The sequence below is a fragment of the Lissotriton vulgaris genome, chromosome 9 (genome assembly GCF_964263255.1).
Source record: "Lissotriton vulgaris chromosome 9, aLisVul1.2, whole genome shotgun sequence".
Taxonomy (NCBI): Eukaryota; Metazoa; Chordata; class Amphibia; order Caudata; family Salamandridae; genus Lissotriton; species Lissotriton vulgaris.
In genome coordinates, this window is record NC_141697.1 from 976017098 (window position 1) to 976035767 (window position 18670).

The 18670-nt window shown below is 44.2% G+C and overlaps 1 protein-coding gene across 1 annotated transcript in view; it reads left to right on the forward strand.

The window, feature by feature from the left end:
- FANCD2 (FA complementation group D2) overlaps positions 1–18670 on the forward strand; it is a 1101131-nt gene that overhangs the window by 84825 nt on the left and 997636 nt on the right. Inside the window, exons 6-7 of the mRNA XM_086938826.1 lie at positions 5725–5788; positions 17684–17736. Of these exons, the coding sequence (XP_086794952.1) occupies positions 5725–5788; positions 17684–17736 (117 nt within the window). The remainder of the gene's footprint in view (positions 1–5724; positions 5789–17683; positions 17737–18670) is intronic.

The window sequence follows — 18670 nt, forward strand, 5'->3', positions numbered from 1 at the left end:
AGCCCGGCTTGCTTGAATCCAGTGGCAAAGTGAGCAAGGGACTCACGTCTGAGCATACCCTGCCACAATTATGGCGGCCAAAAGCGGTACAAAAGGGGGTGGTGATGGACGGAGCATTTTTGGGTAGCTGACAAATCAATAACATATAGTGACTGTTCACGTTTAGGGAATCTGTATACTTTAGCCAAGTTTAAGAGGTCTTTAACATTGAAAACTTGAAGGTCTAGACGGCTGAGTAAGACAAACACCAAAAAAGAGAGATACACCATAAACAGTTGCCACCTGTGGTAGAGGAACATCAGGTACTTAAATAAGTCCTATCAGCCCACCCATATGGCGGAGCATCGTCATTTAGGACCTGTTGAACAGCGTCTGTGTGCCCAAGCCCAGAGGTAGTGGCTTAGTATCTTTAGACCATTGTTCAAAGGATAGATGTAACCTCACCACAAGTGGTGCTGATAGAGTGCAGTGCTCAAAAAAGAAATATGTAGTGGTGATTAAAATGGCGGTCAAGATAAAAAAATATGTTTATTGGTATCTACCCTGACGTCAGATTTAAAAACAGTGTAATGTCAGTGTGAAAATATCACTGTACAGTATGCTTGTGAGTTTTTTAATATAAGGCCAACATGTTTCTGCCGTATTGGTGGAGATTCACCGGCATTCTTCAGGGCCACGCTGGAAGAATAGCTACTGCAAAATACACCTTAATAAGTGTCAAGAAAGAACTTTGAAAAAATATTAATCCAAACAGATAAATATTTCTGAAATCAATGGATGTGGCCAATTTGACCACCCTACAGTGTCCTCGTGTATTACTGTATAACAAGGAGTTCTTTCCCAGCTCTATGTGGGAAGAAGGCCTCACCTCACCCGGCAACGGCTCGGACAATGGGGCCCGCTCTGTCCGTCGGTACCTCCAGGAGTGTTCCAGAGCCGAAGTTCTTTCTTGACACTTATTAAGGTGTATTTTGCAGTAGCTATTCCACTACCTCTGGGCTTGGGCACACAGACCCTGTTCAACAGGTCCTAAATGACAATGCTCCGCCATATGGGTGGGCTGATAGGACTTATTTAAGTACCTGATGTTTCTCTACCACAGGTGGAAACTGTTTATGGTGTATCTCTCTTTTTTGGTGTTTGTCTTACTCAGCTGTCTAGACCTTCAAGTTTTCAATGTTAAAGTGTAGTTTATAAGGGGTATTAACTTGAATGCTCCATGAGAATAATTACGCACGAGTTAGATGGGGACCGAATGGAGAAGTCAGTGAGAAAATAAAAATAGCAAAAGGGGTAAGGCAAGGGTGCGTAATGGCACCTACCTTATTCTCTTTATACGTCAATGACATCCCCGATACTCTTTTGGGCTGCGAGCATGACTCTCCCAAATTGAGCGGGCAAGCCGTTCCGGCATTATTGTTTGCAGACGACACAATCTTAATTTCACAGACACCCAGGGGGCTCCAAAACCTTTTAAATACATTCAGTTTGTATTGCCATGACAAGGAATTAGAAATTAATTCCTCAAAAACAAAAGTTATGACAATCAACCCCCACAAAGGTTTTAATAAGGTTTTTAAGATAAACAATGAACCTATTGAAGAAGTCCCCAATTTTAAATACCTGGGTATTATTTTAGACAGCGATGTTACATGGAAAACACAACTGGAGAACTCAAAACTAAGGCTGATCCAAAACCAGGGCCCGATTTTAAAGAAGCATAAGAATAGCCATTTCAAAGCAGTCTCACCAGCCATTGAATTATTTAAATATAAAGTGCAATCTTCTTCACTTTATGGTGCGGACCTTTGGGCCTATGCTTTAAAGGATACTTTCCGAGTGAGGGAAAACTCCTTCATTAGGCAACTTTTAGGGATACCTGGGTCAACACCACTGACACCCGTATTATGGGATCTTAACTTCAGACGTACTGACGACTATGCTTCTCTTCGTCCGCTGCTCTATTGGGTCCGTTTATGGTCCGTTGAAGAGCTGGCTGATTATAGGGAAGCATTGAAAGAGATATTGGCTATAAGGAATACCACGCACTTGCCATGGTTAGAGTACGCCAAAAAATGGTTTGAAAAGCTAGGGTTAAGCGACTTTTGGTTTGACCCTGATTCCCTCACAAACAGCTCAAAAAAGATCTTGAAGCAAAGGTACTGGGACTATATTAGAGATTTAGTGCTATCAAATCCCAGAACAGGGACCCTAACCTCGAATTTTTTTAAAATCAAAATGAATATGCAATTAGAGCCCCTTATGGATGAAATTTACCCTCCACTGGCTAAAAGCCTATATTTAAAGTTCCGGTATAGTATTTTGCAATTAAAAGAAAGGACAACTAGCTGGAACCGTAATAAGGGGTTGACCGGGGCCGCCGGCTCTGATATATGTGAGTTTTGCGAGATGGGGATGAAAGAGGATGAGTCCCATGTTTTATTTATATGCCCAGCATACCTTAAAGCCAGGAAACAATGGCTTAAGCCAATCTGTAAAAGGTTAGGCCTCAGACAAATTAAGGTTGGACTTAGAATATTTAAAGGAGACACTGCACAACCGATTGTGTTCAGCCTAAGTCGTTTTCTCCTATGTGTAGCCTTGATCAGGAGGATGTAAAATCAAAAAACCTAATGAAATAGGCCACTTCACCATGTTATTGAGTCATCTATTAGCTGCTATAGTGCTGCTTGCTCTACTGTTATGGTGTATATCATTTTAATAAAAACAGACGTCTAATTTATTGTTTTATTATTCTGTATATTTATCTAGTGTTCTGTATACTAGAGGGACCGATCAAGATCTAGCCAACCCCAATGTAGATGATTTGGAAAATGAATTGAATTTTATGTATTTTATGCAAAGGAGATGTGTTGATATTTTTACCCACTGCTATTTTATTACTATGTACTGTAATATGATGTATTATGATTTAATGTATTGCATCTTACAAGCTTTTTTAAACCGAATAAAGATTGAAATGAAATGAATGGTCGGTAAAACATAGTCCCCTAGGCCCTCCCCTCTAACAGTTGTTTTTCCAAGTTTAAGAGGTCTCCTAAGACCATGGTTTTACAGACTAACTAGATAGACACTTTTAGATTGAACACAAATCTCAGCCTTCTCTGGGGCTGCATAGACTTCCTTAACAAAATATATTTCTTACGGAGCAATAACTGAAGACCCTTGAATGCTGTACATATCTAGATATGGTCATGTAAGACTGGGTCTGAACAGTTTTGCTCTTTTCAACTTGGACTCCCAGCACCATTACTACAGATCTAGTACCCAATTTGTAGACCAGAGGACCCCTCAAAATCAGCATTATTAATAAATACTTGGAGCCCACTGTCATAATTTAAGTTCTACTGTTATTAATAATCAGTTTATTGTTTACACAAAATCAAATAAAAGGAGTGCAAAGTGCATATGAAATGTGAATAAGACTGAATCTGAAAATAAAGTAAGTTAAAATAACCATTATGATCACAGATGTTCTACTAGTCCTACACTCTCTCCTATACGGTCTTCCAGCTCCTTATATCATCAGCCATGTTATTTAATCCAACATATTCCTAAAAAAAAACTGACATGGGTGCTTGTGCACCCTTCCAGACATGCAGCAATACATTATTGTTCGGGACAAGTGATTGGCCAGGTTCTTATGAATTCTCATTGTAGAGAGACTAACAGGCCTGTTTTTGAGTTTGCCAGAGAGGGTACTCCATCGCAGTCGCGACTGAGTACCCTCTCCATCAAACTCTCGGTCCTCCGCCTGTAAAACTACTCCAGCTTCATTGCCAAGCGAGTGCTTCGATGGCCCGACAGAGTTGGCTGCCGGAGTTTTGGTGATTCCACCACCCATCCGATTTATAGCGTGCATTCCAATGGCCAGTTTGTACTGTCCTATACAGATGGTAAAACCTGGTGGTAGGGGATATTGAAAATATTTAAATGAGCCCTACACCATGGGAGACAACTCTCATAGTGTGGGGGTCATTTATGTTTTATTTTATTATTATTTTTTTTTTTTATTTGAAGCCGGTTAAAAGTTTGAGAAACTTTATAGCACATTTACAAAAACAGCCATGATGCGGTTCCCGCCAGTGACTACAGATGTCCGCAGGAGTGGCGGACATCTCTATATACGGAGGACTGATACTCCATCAAGACGATGGAACATTGTACTGCTTTTATGGAGTGCAAATCATACGACTAGTAACTTCAGAGCCATAGATAAATTTGAGCCACCAGTATCCAATAGAACAAAGTTAAAGCAGCTTCATTTGCTTTCCAAAGGCTCACAGCTGTTGCTCCAAAGAGCGTATTAGTCACTTGAATGACACCAATGTCTAGTATGGACAGACATTCCTAGGACACCTCTTGTCCTGTGCTAATTTGGTTGGTATGCCTGCCATTCTCCCTCATTACTTCCTGTATTGTAATTGTCTTCTTTTTAGGTTTCAATCTTGTTATTAAATCACAATACTCAATGCGGATAGATCAACAGTAACTACACATTAAACTGAGCAATGCACCACTGAACTAACACGGAAAATTGGTCTCATCAGGCCTATATGGGCATGGGGAGAATGCAGTAGTCAACCACACCGATGCTTACTCAATAGAACATTGAAATGTTGGGAGCTCCATTGTAGACAATGGAGTGCTCCATGCTTCTACGGGCCGGTAATGGCCCGCAGAGCAACATTCCAATGTTTAATAAAAGGCCTCTCGGAGCTCGAGAGGATTTAAATCCAATCAAGCTTCGAGAGGTCTCAGTTTTATTTGTTAGAACATTCTGCCCTCTAGTAGCAGAATGTTATAATAGCCTTATAGCCCTTTGTAGCAGGGCTAAACCGGCTATTAAAGGCTCGCTCCCGCAGTTGAAGGCCCGAGCCGAACGGCGGGCTATAAGGCTATATTAGAATCCCTATACCAGACTCCCTGAATCACCAGGCTGAACCCCAACCAAAGTATGGCAGACCGGTGAGCAGCCTTTACAACGCAGGTATTACCACGCGCTGCCATTACTACGCTGCTTTTACAACGCAAGTCGTTACAACGACTTGCACTGGAGGGCGCTGTTGGATAGGGAATAGTTTAATTTTCTATTCCAACACCTTCCCTACTGTAACGTGGGCTGGAGTTGGAATAGAAAGTTAAACTATTCCACTATCCAGCGTTGTAACGACTTGCATTGTAAAAACAGCGTTGTAATGGCACGTGTGGTAATAGCCCGCGTTGTAGTGACATACAACCTGGCAGACCCCTAAGTAATAACACTGTTTGCCATGTCTCCTTCACCCAGTTCATTTGGCTGGTAGGTTGCCTACAAAATGTCTGGCACAGTCCGCCTAGATAAAGATTTATTGCATTATCTGCCTTTTAAGAAAAAAAAATATTTTAAGTCCAGATTTAGATTCATCTGAAATGAAAGAAGGGGATAGAATGAGTCCTTGTGAATTTATTGTCTCAAGACATCAGTGTTTCAAGTGTGTTTGACGTACATTAGGGCATATTGAAAATGTTACAGAAGCCGTGCTGAACAACCCAATAGGTATTATCTTTCTTGTAACTATATATTGTGGGGATAACAGAATTGTAACCAGGCAAAATATCAACATTTTAAAAACGTGTTAGATTGGTTTTAGTTATTGTAATCATTTATATGTTCTTTTTTATTTTCCTGACAGCATTTTTTTTGCTTTTTTCTTCTTACAGTACCCTAGCAAGTTCATTTCAGGAGAGTCTCATAAAATTGCTTTTACGGATTGAAATTTTACAGGTAAGGCATCTACAGATGTTTGATTTAACACTCATATGTAGTGTATATAAAGATGCAGAAAACACATGATTGAGTGGAACACTTGTACAGCCCACACTGTAAGTCGAATGGCTTCTTAGTGAAATAATTTTCACAATATAAACACACACATGAATCTGCCCATTGGTGTAAAAGTAACAGTATGCCTGTGAAAAGGTAGCACTCCCACTATTATAGCTGGACCTTCAGTTAGTTTTAGAAATTTACATCTATGTCTTATTTTTAAGACACATGCTATTGAAATACTCTTTTCTGCTACATTCAGTTGACCAAACAAAAGAATTACTTGTATAATCCATGTGCTGCAGTGGCAATACCCAAAAGTTCTTTTTAGGGCAGACTACTTCTTTTATTTTTAATAATCTGGAATGTGTTTAAAGTTGCACCTGAGCTTTAGATATCAATCAAACAGTGTTTTTTTTATTTTTTATTTCTTATTCACATTTTCATTAAATACCTAATCTGATTGAGACTTCTAGCTGCAAATTCCTTACCTTAGAATATCCCCTGGCGTCAGACTGTGTCTGGAAATTTTCGTGAGCAGTACCCCTGCGAGCCGGTAGGTGGCATTGGTCGTCTGTGCCGAAAGTGACATGTGATGCCTATATAGGCACCACCCTAGTGCGCTGATGTCCATTCTTTTTTACTCTACTTTTTTGAAGTTTTTGGAAAGTTCTTCTCCTGGTGTTGCAGGGATGTCTTCAAGGAAGGCCGCCTTCAAGCCCTTATGTGCCTGCCCTTGACAAATGTCGTTGACTGACACGCATCTGTTTGCCTCTGGTGCCTGGAACGCGACTAGGATGCAAAAATTTGCGCCGAGTACCTCGTCAAGCACCCCAAGGCCTTGATAGAGCAGTCACTCAAGATCCTTGCCGCCAGACGAGCGATGCCGCAATGGTCTTGATCCCGGTGAAGAGGAAGGTCCCGGGATTGGTCGCAGAGTCCAAGGTCGTCGGTTCATTCGAAGTCATCAGGCCACAAAGGTAAGTCCCACAAAAAGAAGAAAAGCAAGAAGTCGAAGAGGTCTTAGACTTTGCCTTGTCTGTCGACCAGTGAAATGAGGGCGTGTCAACATTCAAGGTTGGCTCCACGCGTGAGCTGGCACCTGGGTCGGCTCTCCCCTTCCTCGAGTTTTCGGGCACTGGGGCGACCAGCACTCAACTTCAAGAGTTTTACAAGGCCATGTGCCTCATACTTGAGGGGCCTGTTCCTGCTGCTGCACCTTTGGGCCCATCTCAGGAAGGGCCACTACTGGTTTCGGAAGGGCCACCACTGGTTCCACGCTGGCAGCCCCAGAGCCAGTCGGGCCTCTGTGATACACAGATGGATCTGGACCTGCGCAGGTCGTACCACCTCTACCTTCCCCGGTGCCATTTCAATGCAGACGCTCCGGGTGTCATCCCCATTCTGATGCCCAACTCTGACAAGGAGCCGGAGGGGTGTCGTCTGACACCGACAAGCACCTTGCCTTCCAGACCGGAGCCCGAGCCCTATTCATATGGGCTAGGACTCGTGGAGGATTGGAGGGGTTGCTCAATCCTGAAGAATACCAGCCTTTAGATCCAAACACGGAGTAGAATAAGAACTTGGCGATGGCCAGTGGACTGGACACTTCTCCAGATACTGGCATGCTTTCTCCCCTACCATGGCTAAGGCGGAGGGAGCTTCTTTGCAGTGGTGGTGAGCAAGGTGGCTGAGATCCTGGACCTTAGTCTGCTCTCGGTGGTAGTGAAGATAAGAGTCTTGACAGAGGTGATTCAGCCAGGAGGGACCCCTCAGAAACTCTTCTCCAATTTAACAAAGCCTTTACTGATCTCTTGCTTGGGACCTGGTTCAAGCCCAGCACAGCTACCACCACGCCTCTTCAGGGGACCCCAGTTTCCTCACACAACACTCGACCCCGGAGAGCCTGGTGGTCCATGCCTCTACCTCCCATGTAAATACTGGCGCGTTCACTACCACCCCACTAGATAGGGATTGCAAGAGGCTGGACACCTTAGGGTATAAGAAGTTTTCATCCACCAGTCTGGCACTGCGATCTGTGAACACTGCATGCCTTTTGGGCCGTTACTCCCATGCTCTATGAGATTTGGTGGCGCAGGTGCTACAAATGGTTCTGAAGGAGGTCCGGGCTATACTCTCCTGGGCTGTTGCCAATCGCAAAGATGTAGCTTAGTTCACAATCAGATGTGAACTGGATACCACTGATTCGCTGAGGAAAGCGGTTTCCCCGACAGTGGCCTTACGGTGCCACGTTTGGCTAAGAACAACTGGCTTTTCTGGGCATGTCCAAGCATCGCTGATGGACATGCCCTTTGATGACTCCTGTCTCTTTGGAGACAAGGCAGATTCAGGGCTTGAGCACTTTAAGGACAGCACAGCTGCATCCAGGTCCTTGGGCATTTCCATGGACCCTCGCCTTCCAGATGTCTTCCAGATGTCTGTACCCTCCCAGCCTCCACTGCTTCCAGCCTCTGTGTGGTTGAGGTCGGGGTACCCACAGAACCCGTGAGTTGGGCAGCCAGAGGTCGGGCCATTCCACCTTCGCCCCCTCCACCCCCAGTTGCCAAAGCCTCCTCTTGCCATCATGATCACCCTGTGGGAAGCAGGATACAACATCTCCTGACCCACTGGAGGTGTGTGACATCAATTCTTTGGGTTGTGCAAATGTTTCGGAGGGGTTGCTCACTACCCTTCCACCCATGCCACCTACCTGCGACATGCTGACAGAGGATCATATTTCCTTGCTCCACTAGGAAGTAACAGCTCTCTTGGATAAGGGAGCCATAGAGAGCATGCCAAAGGCAGAAAAAGGTTGTGGTTGCTATTCCCGCAACTTTCAGGTACCCAAGAAGGACGGAGGCCTTCATACTGTCCTAGACTTGTGCACTCTCAATTTCTTTCTCAAGAAGCCGAAGTTTAAAATGCTCGCACTCACTCAAGTCCTGTCTTCCCTGGACCGAGGAAACTGGATGGCAGCATTTGATTTACAAGATACATATTTCCACATTCCGGTCGTGCCTGCCACAGACGGAACCTGCGGTTCACGGTGGACCATTTTGTCCTTACCAACATCACTCGGGTGTTCACCAAGCTGATGACGTGGTTGCAGCTCATCTGCAGAGATCAAGGGTGCTAGTCTTCTCCTATCTTGACTGGCTTTTGATGGCAGGCATCCCCAGGATGTCGTCTCCCTCCTCCAGACTATGGGGGACAACCTGCATTCGCTGGGGTTCACTATCAACATCCCAAAGTCACACTTGACTCTCTTTCAGACGTTCCCTTTCATCGGAGCTGTCGGGACACTAGAAATTTGGGCTTAACCTTCAGAACAGTGAGTCCAGCATATTCAGGCTATGAAATTGATGTTTCAGCCTCTATCCTGGATTTCGGTGAGACTGACTCTGAGGCTTCTGGGCCTAATGGCCACCTGCATCTTGCTTGTGACGCATGCGCATTGGCATATGCAGGCTCTGCAGTGGAACCTGAAGTTCCAGTGGGTGCAGCCTCAGGGATATCTCTCTGACGAGGCCCAGATCTCGGAGGGAACTGCACAAGACCTGCAGTGGTGGTTAACAAACAGTGATTGAGTCAGCACAGACCCCTCTGCCTTCCCAAATCAGCTCTGACAGTGGTGCCGATGTGTCACCCCTGGGAGGGGGCGGCTGTCTGGGAAAGGTGGAAGTCAGAGGCCTCTGATTTCCAGCGGAATCTAGACTCCACTTCAACCTTCTGGAGCTCTGGGCGGTCCAGCGGGCATTGGAAGCCTTTATAGCCTCCATTTTGGGAAGGCTAGTGCAGGTGTTCACAGACAACACTACTTTAATGTGGTACTGCAACAAACCGGGCGAGATGGGGTTGTGGACCCTTTGTCAACAAGCCCTGCATCTCTGGACAGGGCATATCCCTGGTGGTTCAACACCTGGTTCTCTGAACGCCAGGGCAAACAGACTCACCTGAAGATGCCTTGATCATGAATGGTGTCTCCATCCGGAGGTGGTGCAGGATCTCTTCCAGCAGTGGGGAGAACCTTGGTTAGATTGCATCGCTATCGCTGAAAATGTGCAATGTCAGCAGTTCTGCTCACTGGAGTTTCCAAGGTGCCTCTCCCTCGGAGAAGCTTTTCATCTCAAGTGGAGTTCAGGCCTCTTCCACGCCTTTCCACCCATACCACTCCTGCCTAGAGTTCTCAAGAAGAGTAGGAACGACCCGGCCCGTCATCCTTGTGGCTCAAAACTGGTCTTGGAGAGTTTGCTGTCCCAAGCTGTTGAGCATGTCCATTGTGCCTCCGATCAGACTGCCTCTTCGGGAGGAGCTACTGTCACTGCAACAGGTGAGGGGTCTACACTTAAATCTGTAAATGATCCGCCTTCTTGCGTGGAGTATTAGTTGTGACAGTTAACAGCTTTTTACCTTCCACCTGAAGTCTGCTATGTTATTCTGGTACCAAGGGTTGCTCCACCACAACGCTATATGCCTGCTGTTGGGGCATGTTTGTGGCATGGTGTGCAGAAAAGCAGGTTTGCCCCCTTTCTCATGTTCTTTCCCTTGCCCAGCAGGGCTCTGCTCTGGGCACATTAAAGGGTTATCTTTATGCTATTCCATCCTTTCTGTGTTTGCTTGACCAGCCATCCCTCTTCAAACCAACTATTGTACATAGGTTCTTAAAAGGTTTGCAACATATGTTTCCCCCTTCCCCCTGATGACTAGTGCTAAAGTGCATGTGCTTCTCCCCTAAACATGGTAACATTAGCGTATACACAATTGGCATATTTAATTTACTTGTAAATCCCTTGTAGAGTGGTGTACCATATACCCAGGGCCTTTAAATTAAAGTCTACTAGTGGGCCTGCTGCACTGATTGTGCCGCCCACCCAAGTAGCCCTATACACATATCACAGGCCTGCCACTGCAGAGCATGTGTGCAGTTTTACTGTTACTTCAACTTAGCATTAAAAAACCTTTGTTACATCCTAAATTCTCCATTGTTTACACGTCACCCTAAGCTAACCCATAGGGCAGGGTACTATTAAGTGTTGCATGTCCTGGTAGCGAAAACCACCTAAATTCATTTTTCGCTACTCTGAGGCCTACTCCTCAAATAGTTTAGCATTGGGAATTCCTTATTACACCTTTAGGGTGTAATTCCTGATTAGAAAGGAGTAGTTGTATCATGTTTTATGAATATGGAATGGTAATGAAAAATCCTCTTTATTGATGAAGTTGGATTTAACATTACTATTTCTGGAATGCCACTTTTAGAAAGTGGACATTTCTCTGCTCTTACAGCTGTGTGTGCCTGCAGCCTGTCTCCAATACACATTTGGGGTGGGTGACAACTACCCTTTGTGCGTTCCCTCCAGATTGACACAAACACAGGAAGGTTAGGTGTGTCTGACTTCCCATCTGCATTCTGATGGCTCTTCCTGGGCAGGAAGGGAGGGAGAGCTGAAACTTACACCTGAATAGGCAGTGTCCTGTCCCCACACAAAGGGCTAATGAAACCCCTAGAGCTCGTCTGGATCCAGGACTGGAAAGAAAGGGCTTCTGTGCAGTTCAAAGACCCTTCTTTGAAGTCACCTCCACTTCAAAGGCACAACTTGGTATAAGTATTGGGTCTCTGACCCCACCAAATCAGAGCCTACTTGACCTGTGAAGAACTCTGCCAGGAGAAAGGACTGCTGTGCTACTACAAGGACTGTCACTCTGCTGGACTGCTGCTCTGGAAGAACTGCTTTTCTCTCTGCTGTGCTGCGGCCGTATGCCTTACTGAGGAAAGGACTGGACCCATCTCATTTGACCCCAGAGTGACTGCAAGCACATGCTGGCTTGCCCCCTGTTCTGAAGTCCTCAGGGAGACCAAAGACTTCCTGCAACAGCACCTGGACTCTGTCCTCTGTGAATCCTGTTCTGTAAAGTGGTGCCATTCCAGTTCTGGTTCCTTCGAAGTCAGTTTTTCCGTGCTGCAACTCGTGATGCTGACGCATCGCCACTGTTGCACCAGTTGGAACTGGCGCAGTTCACTGGCGATGACGCATTGCCCATCTTCAATACTGTTCAACGCCCACACTCTGCGTGTGAAGCTCAATGAATATCCATCGCCTACGACTCCCAAGGATCAATGAGGACACATTGCCTCCATGGTCCTCGCTTCTTGTTGTGGACTCAGCCCTCAACCAAAGGTGCTGTTTCAGCGTGCCAAGGCTGGTCCTTGTATCCGACCCACACTCCATTGCGGTCGACCTGATCTTTTGGATTTAACCCAGTCAGGCGAGACCAGATATCCCCGGATGGCACTTGAAAGACTAAACACTATATTTTTGGATATACTTTAAAAATTCATAACTCCAGTTCTACGTTTTGGATTTTTGTCCTTTTGGTCTTGTGTTTTTCATAAAGTTATTGTCTATTTTCCTAAACCAGTGTGGAGGCTTTTTGATGGTGTTTTCTTTTTGTTATTGTGTGTGTGTGTGCGCACAAATACTTTTCATATTGCGTCTTTAGATAATCCTTACTGCACTGTGACAAGCTACCGGAGGTTGAGCACAGGTTAACTTTTAGTTTGTATCTAGTTTTTCCTGACTAGGATTGTGGTTCCTGCTCGGACAGGGTGCATATCTCTGCCAACCAGAAACCTAATGTTTAGCAATCTGAAAGAAGCATTTGTTCAAGAGGATGGATGAATCAAAGTTTATTTTTTGCATATTTCTTACAGCCTATAGTTTAACATGATTATTATAAATCCACACAGAAGGAGAGTACAGTTATTATGAATTCATCCACAATTAATTATTGAAGTCCATAAATCATCAAAATTCCAATGCGAGCTTCCTTGTCTTTATTGACACTTGTTCCACACTCTTCAAAACACAGATCAATTTATTTATTGACATTTGTAGAGCGCGGCGAATACCCGAGGGCGTCTCGGCGCTAGTTAATGGCATGGATCAGCAACTGGGGTAAAGAAGATATACAAGGCTATTGGTCAAATAACCACGTCTTTAACTGTTTGCGGAATATGAACAGAGAGGGACTTGCTCGGATATGTGCAGGAAGGGTGTTCCAGAGTTTCGGGGCGGCAGCCAGGAAGCGCCTGTCGCCCCATGTGACTGTTCTAGTGCGAGGCACACTCAAGAAGTTCTGATGAGAGGAACGAAGAGATCGGGTTGGAACATGATGGAGAAGATTATGTTTGAGAAAGTGGGGACCTTGATTATTGGGTGACTCGTAAACAATACACAGCGATTTGAATTTGATACGGCTGCGTATCGGGAGCCAATGGAGATCCCTAATGGTGTTTGTGACTGGTGCGAACTTGGGGATCCCAGCCAGCATTCGTGCGGCTGCATTTTGGATTGACTGCATCTTATTTGTCACTCGGACTTGAGCATTTAGGAATAGGGCGTTACAATAGTCCAAGGAAGACAGGACTAGTGAGCTGACCAGTGTTTGTCCGGCCGTGTTTGGTAGGAAAGGTAATATTTTCCTAATCATTCTCAATTTCATATGAGCTGACGCCGCAGTTTTGTTCGCGTGTGCCATAAAATTAAGGCCAGCATCAAAGATGACGTCTAGATTTCTCACTTTGCTGGCTGGACTAGGCGGGGGACCGAAAGATGGTGGCCACCAGACAGATGACCAGCCCGGGGAGAGGTGACCGAAGATGACCACTTCAGTTTTTTCTGAATTGAGTTTCAGACAATTTGTGGCCATCCAGTCACCTATTGCCATCATTCCTCTCGTGAATCGATTGGCCACTTCCTCACCGTCCCCTTTAATGGCCAGTACCAATTGGGTGTCATCGGCGTAGGAGGTGAGGCTCATCCCAAATGCTTTGATGACACTTGCAAGGTCCGACACATAGATATTAAATAGTGTCGGACTCCGGGATGAGCCTTGAGGGACCCCACACGGCAGAGACACCTTGGATGATCGATAAGGTCCTAGAGATACTGCCTGTGATCTATTGGCCAGAAACGATACAAGCAAGTCCAGAGCAATTTTCTGGACCCCCAGTCGTTCGACACGGTCGACTAAGATCTTGTGGTCGACCGTGTCGAAGGCCGCCGAAAGATCCAGCAATACCAGGAGTGCTGTCCCCCCCTGGTCTCGTATGGCTCTGATGTCATCCGCAGCCTTTAAGAGAGCAGTTTCCGTGCCATGACATTTGCGGAATCCGAACTGGGTGTTGTCGAGCAACTGGTGCTGCTCCACAAATTCCGACAGTTGCTGATTCATGGCTTTTTCTATTACCTTAGCTAGGAAAGGGAGGCTGGCTATCGGACGATAGTTTTTCAAGTCATCTTTATTCAAATTCACTTTCTTTAAAAGGGGTTTGACCAACGTATGTTTCAGGGAGGCCGGAAAAATTCCGGAGCTAAACACAGTATTGCAAACATGGGTAATAACCGGTATCAACGTGTCCATCACTGGCATAAGAACTTTAAGCGGACACGGGTCTAGTGCTGAACCTGATTTGATCCTTGAAATAATAGTTCTTGTCTGATCCGCGGTAAGATCGACAAAGCGGGTCAGTGAGTTATCCCATAAGGTGGATGACAGGGGTAGTGGGGTAGAGTCCGTGTTTAAAGAAAAAGCCTGATAGATGTCATTAACTTTTTTGAAGAAAAAATCGGATAAGGCGTCGCAAAGGTATTGTGAGGGAGGTGGTGTAAGGTCGTGCGTGCCACCCGACAAACGTTTAGTAAAGTCGAATAACTCTTTGCACGAGTTTTTGGCGGTCTCAATTTGTGCGCTATAATAGGCTCTTTTCGCCTCTGCGATCATCTGTTTGTATCGGGCAAGTGAATCTTTGTATAACGATTTGCTTTCTGGGTCGTAGCGCTTCCCCCAAAGTCTTTCTCTTTGTTTATTTAATTGTTTCTGTTTTTTGAGTTCATCCGAAAACCAGGGAGCACTAGGGGAGGCTCGATTCTGGGAGATAGATTTTACGGGCGCTAGCTCAAGTGTGGCCTGATTAAGCCAGGTATTGAACTGATTTATGGCGACAGTAGGGTAATCTGACAACAAAGGCGATGTTCTCGCCAGAAATGTGTTCAATGTCCCCACCTTTATGTCCTTCCATGCTCTCACCTGTTCGGGGCTATTGTTAACGGCCCTCCTCTTAGGGGCGTCGGGAATAGCTAAATAACTTAAAATGGCGTGGTGATCGGTCCATGCCAGGGGACTAACATCTGCAATATGTAGCGACTCAATATTAGTAAAAATGCCGTCAAGAGTGTGACCTGCGTCATGGGTAGGGACCGAAATACGTTGATACAGACCTAGTGTTTCCATGTCCGCTAAGAGGCATGCAGTGTCTGTGTCACTACTTGATTGAAGATGGAAATTAAAGTCGCCTAACACAGCAAAGTGATCTTCAAGAGCTATAGATTGTAATATAGACCCAAGGCTGAGTAAAAAGGGGGCACGTGCTCCAGGTGGGCGGTATACCAGTACGCCTTTAAAATTGAAGAGGGGTGTGAGCTTAATACTAAACCGCAGGGCTTCGCAACATGTGGATGGTATCGGTGTGGTCCTAATTGGGAGATTATCTCTGACAATAATTGCTACCCCACCTCCCCGCTGGCCTACTCTGTCCTGTCTATGTATGGTGAACCCACTAGGGACTGCTATAACCAAGTCGGGGTCCGAGGCACCGTCCGTCCAGGTTTCTGTGATAAACAAGACGTCCAGGTGGGCATCTGTTATTAGGTCAGCAATTTCTTGCCTGTGTTTGCACATGGAACGGGCATTGATAAGTGCTAAGTGAAAAGTGGTAATGGGAGGGGGCGGAATGGTCAGGGCCTTGATTTTGGAGTTGACAATATGTGTCCGAAATGAGCAGTGTGAACAAGATAATTGGTAGGGTACATCAGTGGATGAAAGTGGGTCATAAATAACACAGGAATCACTGCCTGGTGGCCGGAGTACAGAGAGGGATGAGGACGAGTAGACAATCAATATTGAAGTTGGAAATACATAAAAGTTGTCATTCCTCAAACTACGTTTCCCGATGTACGCTGCCACTTTTCTGTTCTAGTCTTGGAGTTCTTACATGGGGTCGGATATGAATCCGCACCGTACAGAGGGTATCTGGTGCTGTTGTGCTCGTGCTCCTGCTTTGCCTGGATCATGCCCAGTAGTGAGAGTATAGTGCCTACAGTGGGATATATTGCCAAAAGTCGTTCATAATTGTTAAAAGTAGTTTTTCTCAGCATTGGTTATTAATGAATGTGCGTTCTCCCTTTTTATTTCGACAAATTTAATAAAATCTTGTAGAATAAAAGCCATCCCTCAATCTATCTGTCGGACAGATTTAATGATTGGAGGCCTGGGTAAAGGTTTGGGTGATATATTGATATTATAGAAGTGTCAACTCCCGAACCTTAAATAAAGCCCATAAGCAGGAATGTTCTTTGAGAGCGAAGTTTATAGATGCATGCAGCACATTGATTGTTATGCTAATCGATAAACTAATGTTTATGATACCGTTTTTTTGACATATGCTGAATGTTATGCCAATCGATATGCTTATGTAACCGTTTTTTTGAATATGACTATATGCACATGATTTGCTTTTATTAACGTTCATTTACATTATTATTTTTAGTGTCATTCCCTGATGAAGGGCATGCTTCTAAATGCCCGAAATGCATTGGACACGCAATGATATTGCCTGATTATGTAAATTGACAACTAACTATGAAGTAATGTGAAACGCATTGGTATAAACCATTATCAAATTCATGAAATAAATGAAGCAAAATGAACATTGAATGGAAGCAGATTTCTTTTCACTAAGGAAATGCCAACATTGAGTGTGCCAACTGGGGATGATACCAGAGGTTCTCTGGTCTCACGTATCTAACAATCAATTAGACGTCGTAGGGCCCTCGACGCCTCCTTATTGAGCACCTCCAAAATCAACAATTATTATTTATCTGAGATAAACCTGATTGAACCTAACATTAGCAGTGCAGCTCCACAACTATCATTTTAATAGAAATTTCCTTAACAGTTCAGTTCTTAGGTATAGGAAACGGATAGGCAGCCATTATTCGTTTAACATCATCTTGCTGGTACATTGTTTATATTGTGTTGAACAGTTGCTCTTTGCACTTTAGCTGCAACCTATAGTCATTTGCAAATGCTAGAATGAGAACATCATATCTTACTTGCTTGCCTTCCCAGGCCATCGGGAACGGAGTTCTGATACATACCCTTAATTGTTATTTGCTGATGCATGTGCATTTATTAGTGCAATAGCAATAACAATGCGTTAGTGTGACTTGAGGAAACTGGAGTTGGTTTAGTTCTTGTGTTTGTGGACCAGGTGCCCACAGAAGAAAAGTGACGTATTATGAGCATATCTATCAGGAGCTGACCGGACATTGCCTTCAGGAAAAACCATACTGGGTAAGCATTGATCCTCCTCTAGATGAACAAAGTCGGATCGATCCAAAAACCATGGTGGTTCAATGGTCAAAATTCTGATGGGGTAGTTTCATGGAATGTTAAGGCACACTTTCTGCCAGAGAGTGTTTAAGACCTGGAAATTAATGAGAGACTGAAGTGTACCATGATTTGAAAATCTTCTTGGCATTAGTCTGAAATGTTTGTCTAGAAGTCTTCTTGCTTCCAATCACCTGCTTTGATAAAGCCTCCGATCTATTAGAAATCAGTTGAGATAAATACTGTAGACCAGCTGTGACCTGTAAGTGATGGACATTTAACACTGCTATAATATTTAAGAATGTATGTGCTGTATTAATGTTGTATTCATGCTGTTTAGGTAAAGGACAATTCATTTTTTTTGTTTATCTCGCAATTTAACCTATTGTTTATTCTATTTAGGTTGCCATCATAAATACACTGTTTGAAAGGATTCCAGAATTTTTGTATGACAGGTAAGTCAGAGTTGATTTTTTGGAAATTCTACATACTTTTGTGTTTACATTTCCTGGCTAAGTGGCTGTGGACAGCGGCCTTCAGATTATGAACATGTGGGTAGAGGTTTAAATGAGAGACCAGGTGGCATAAGTTCGGGAAGCGGCTGCTGTTTGTGCTATGGGGTGGGTTCAGATAGACTGATGAGCCTGGCCCCAAATTATTTTTTCTCTCTCTCTCTCTCTCTCTCTCTCTCTCTCTCTCTCTCTCTCTCTCTCTCTCTCTCTCTCTCTCTCTCTCTCTCTCTCTCTCTCTCTCTCTCTCTCTCTCTCTCTCACACACACACACCATTTTATATACAATAATAATAACTTATATATAGATAGGTGTACTGTCAAAATGTTGCTGTCACATTGTAAAGAGAACAATTGATGAACAGAATGCAGAACAATGTCATACATTTACCCCAGTCACATGTAAACCACCTGTTTTAAGATAACTGATTTTGAGTCTCAAACTAGCAAAGTCGTATGGGGGAAAAGCAGAGTCAGACCTGCTGAAACCCATCCTGACATGCCCACCCCCTCAAATTGAAATTTCTTTCCAGCCCTCACATCTCACATATATAAATTTACAACATTCTTCAGTGGTGCGACATGTGTTTGGGCAGCAGAATCCTAATTTCTCATAAATCCCTGTGCTATGCTGAAATTCAGTTCACTGGGAACTCCATCATGGACGAAATGAACCCTTCAAGACTCTCCTAGGCTTCAAATATTTCGAAATATTGATAATAGTAATGTAGAGCAGCATGTTTTACTTTGTAAGCCTCGTTGGATCATTTTGTATTTATAAATATATCTTCTTTTCTTCACCAGCTGCCTCCCATTTTAGAGCTAACCAAATTTAATTTCTGCTATTTAATTACCATTTAACTGATAAGTAATACACATT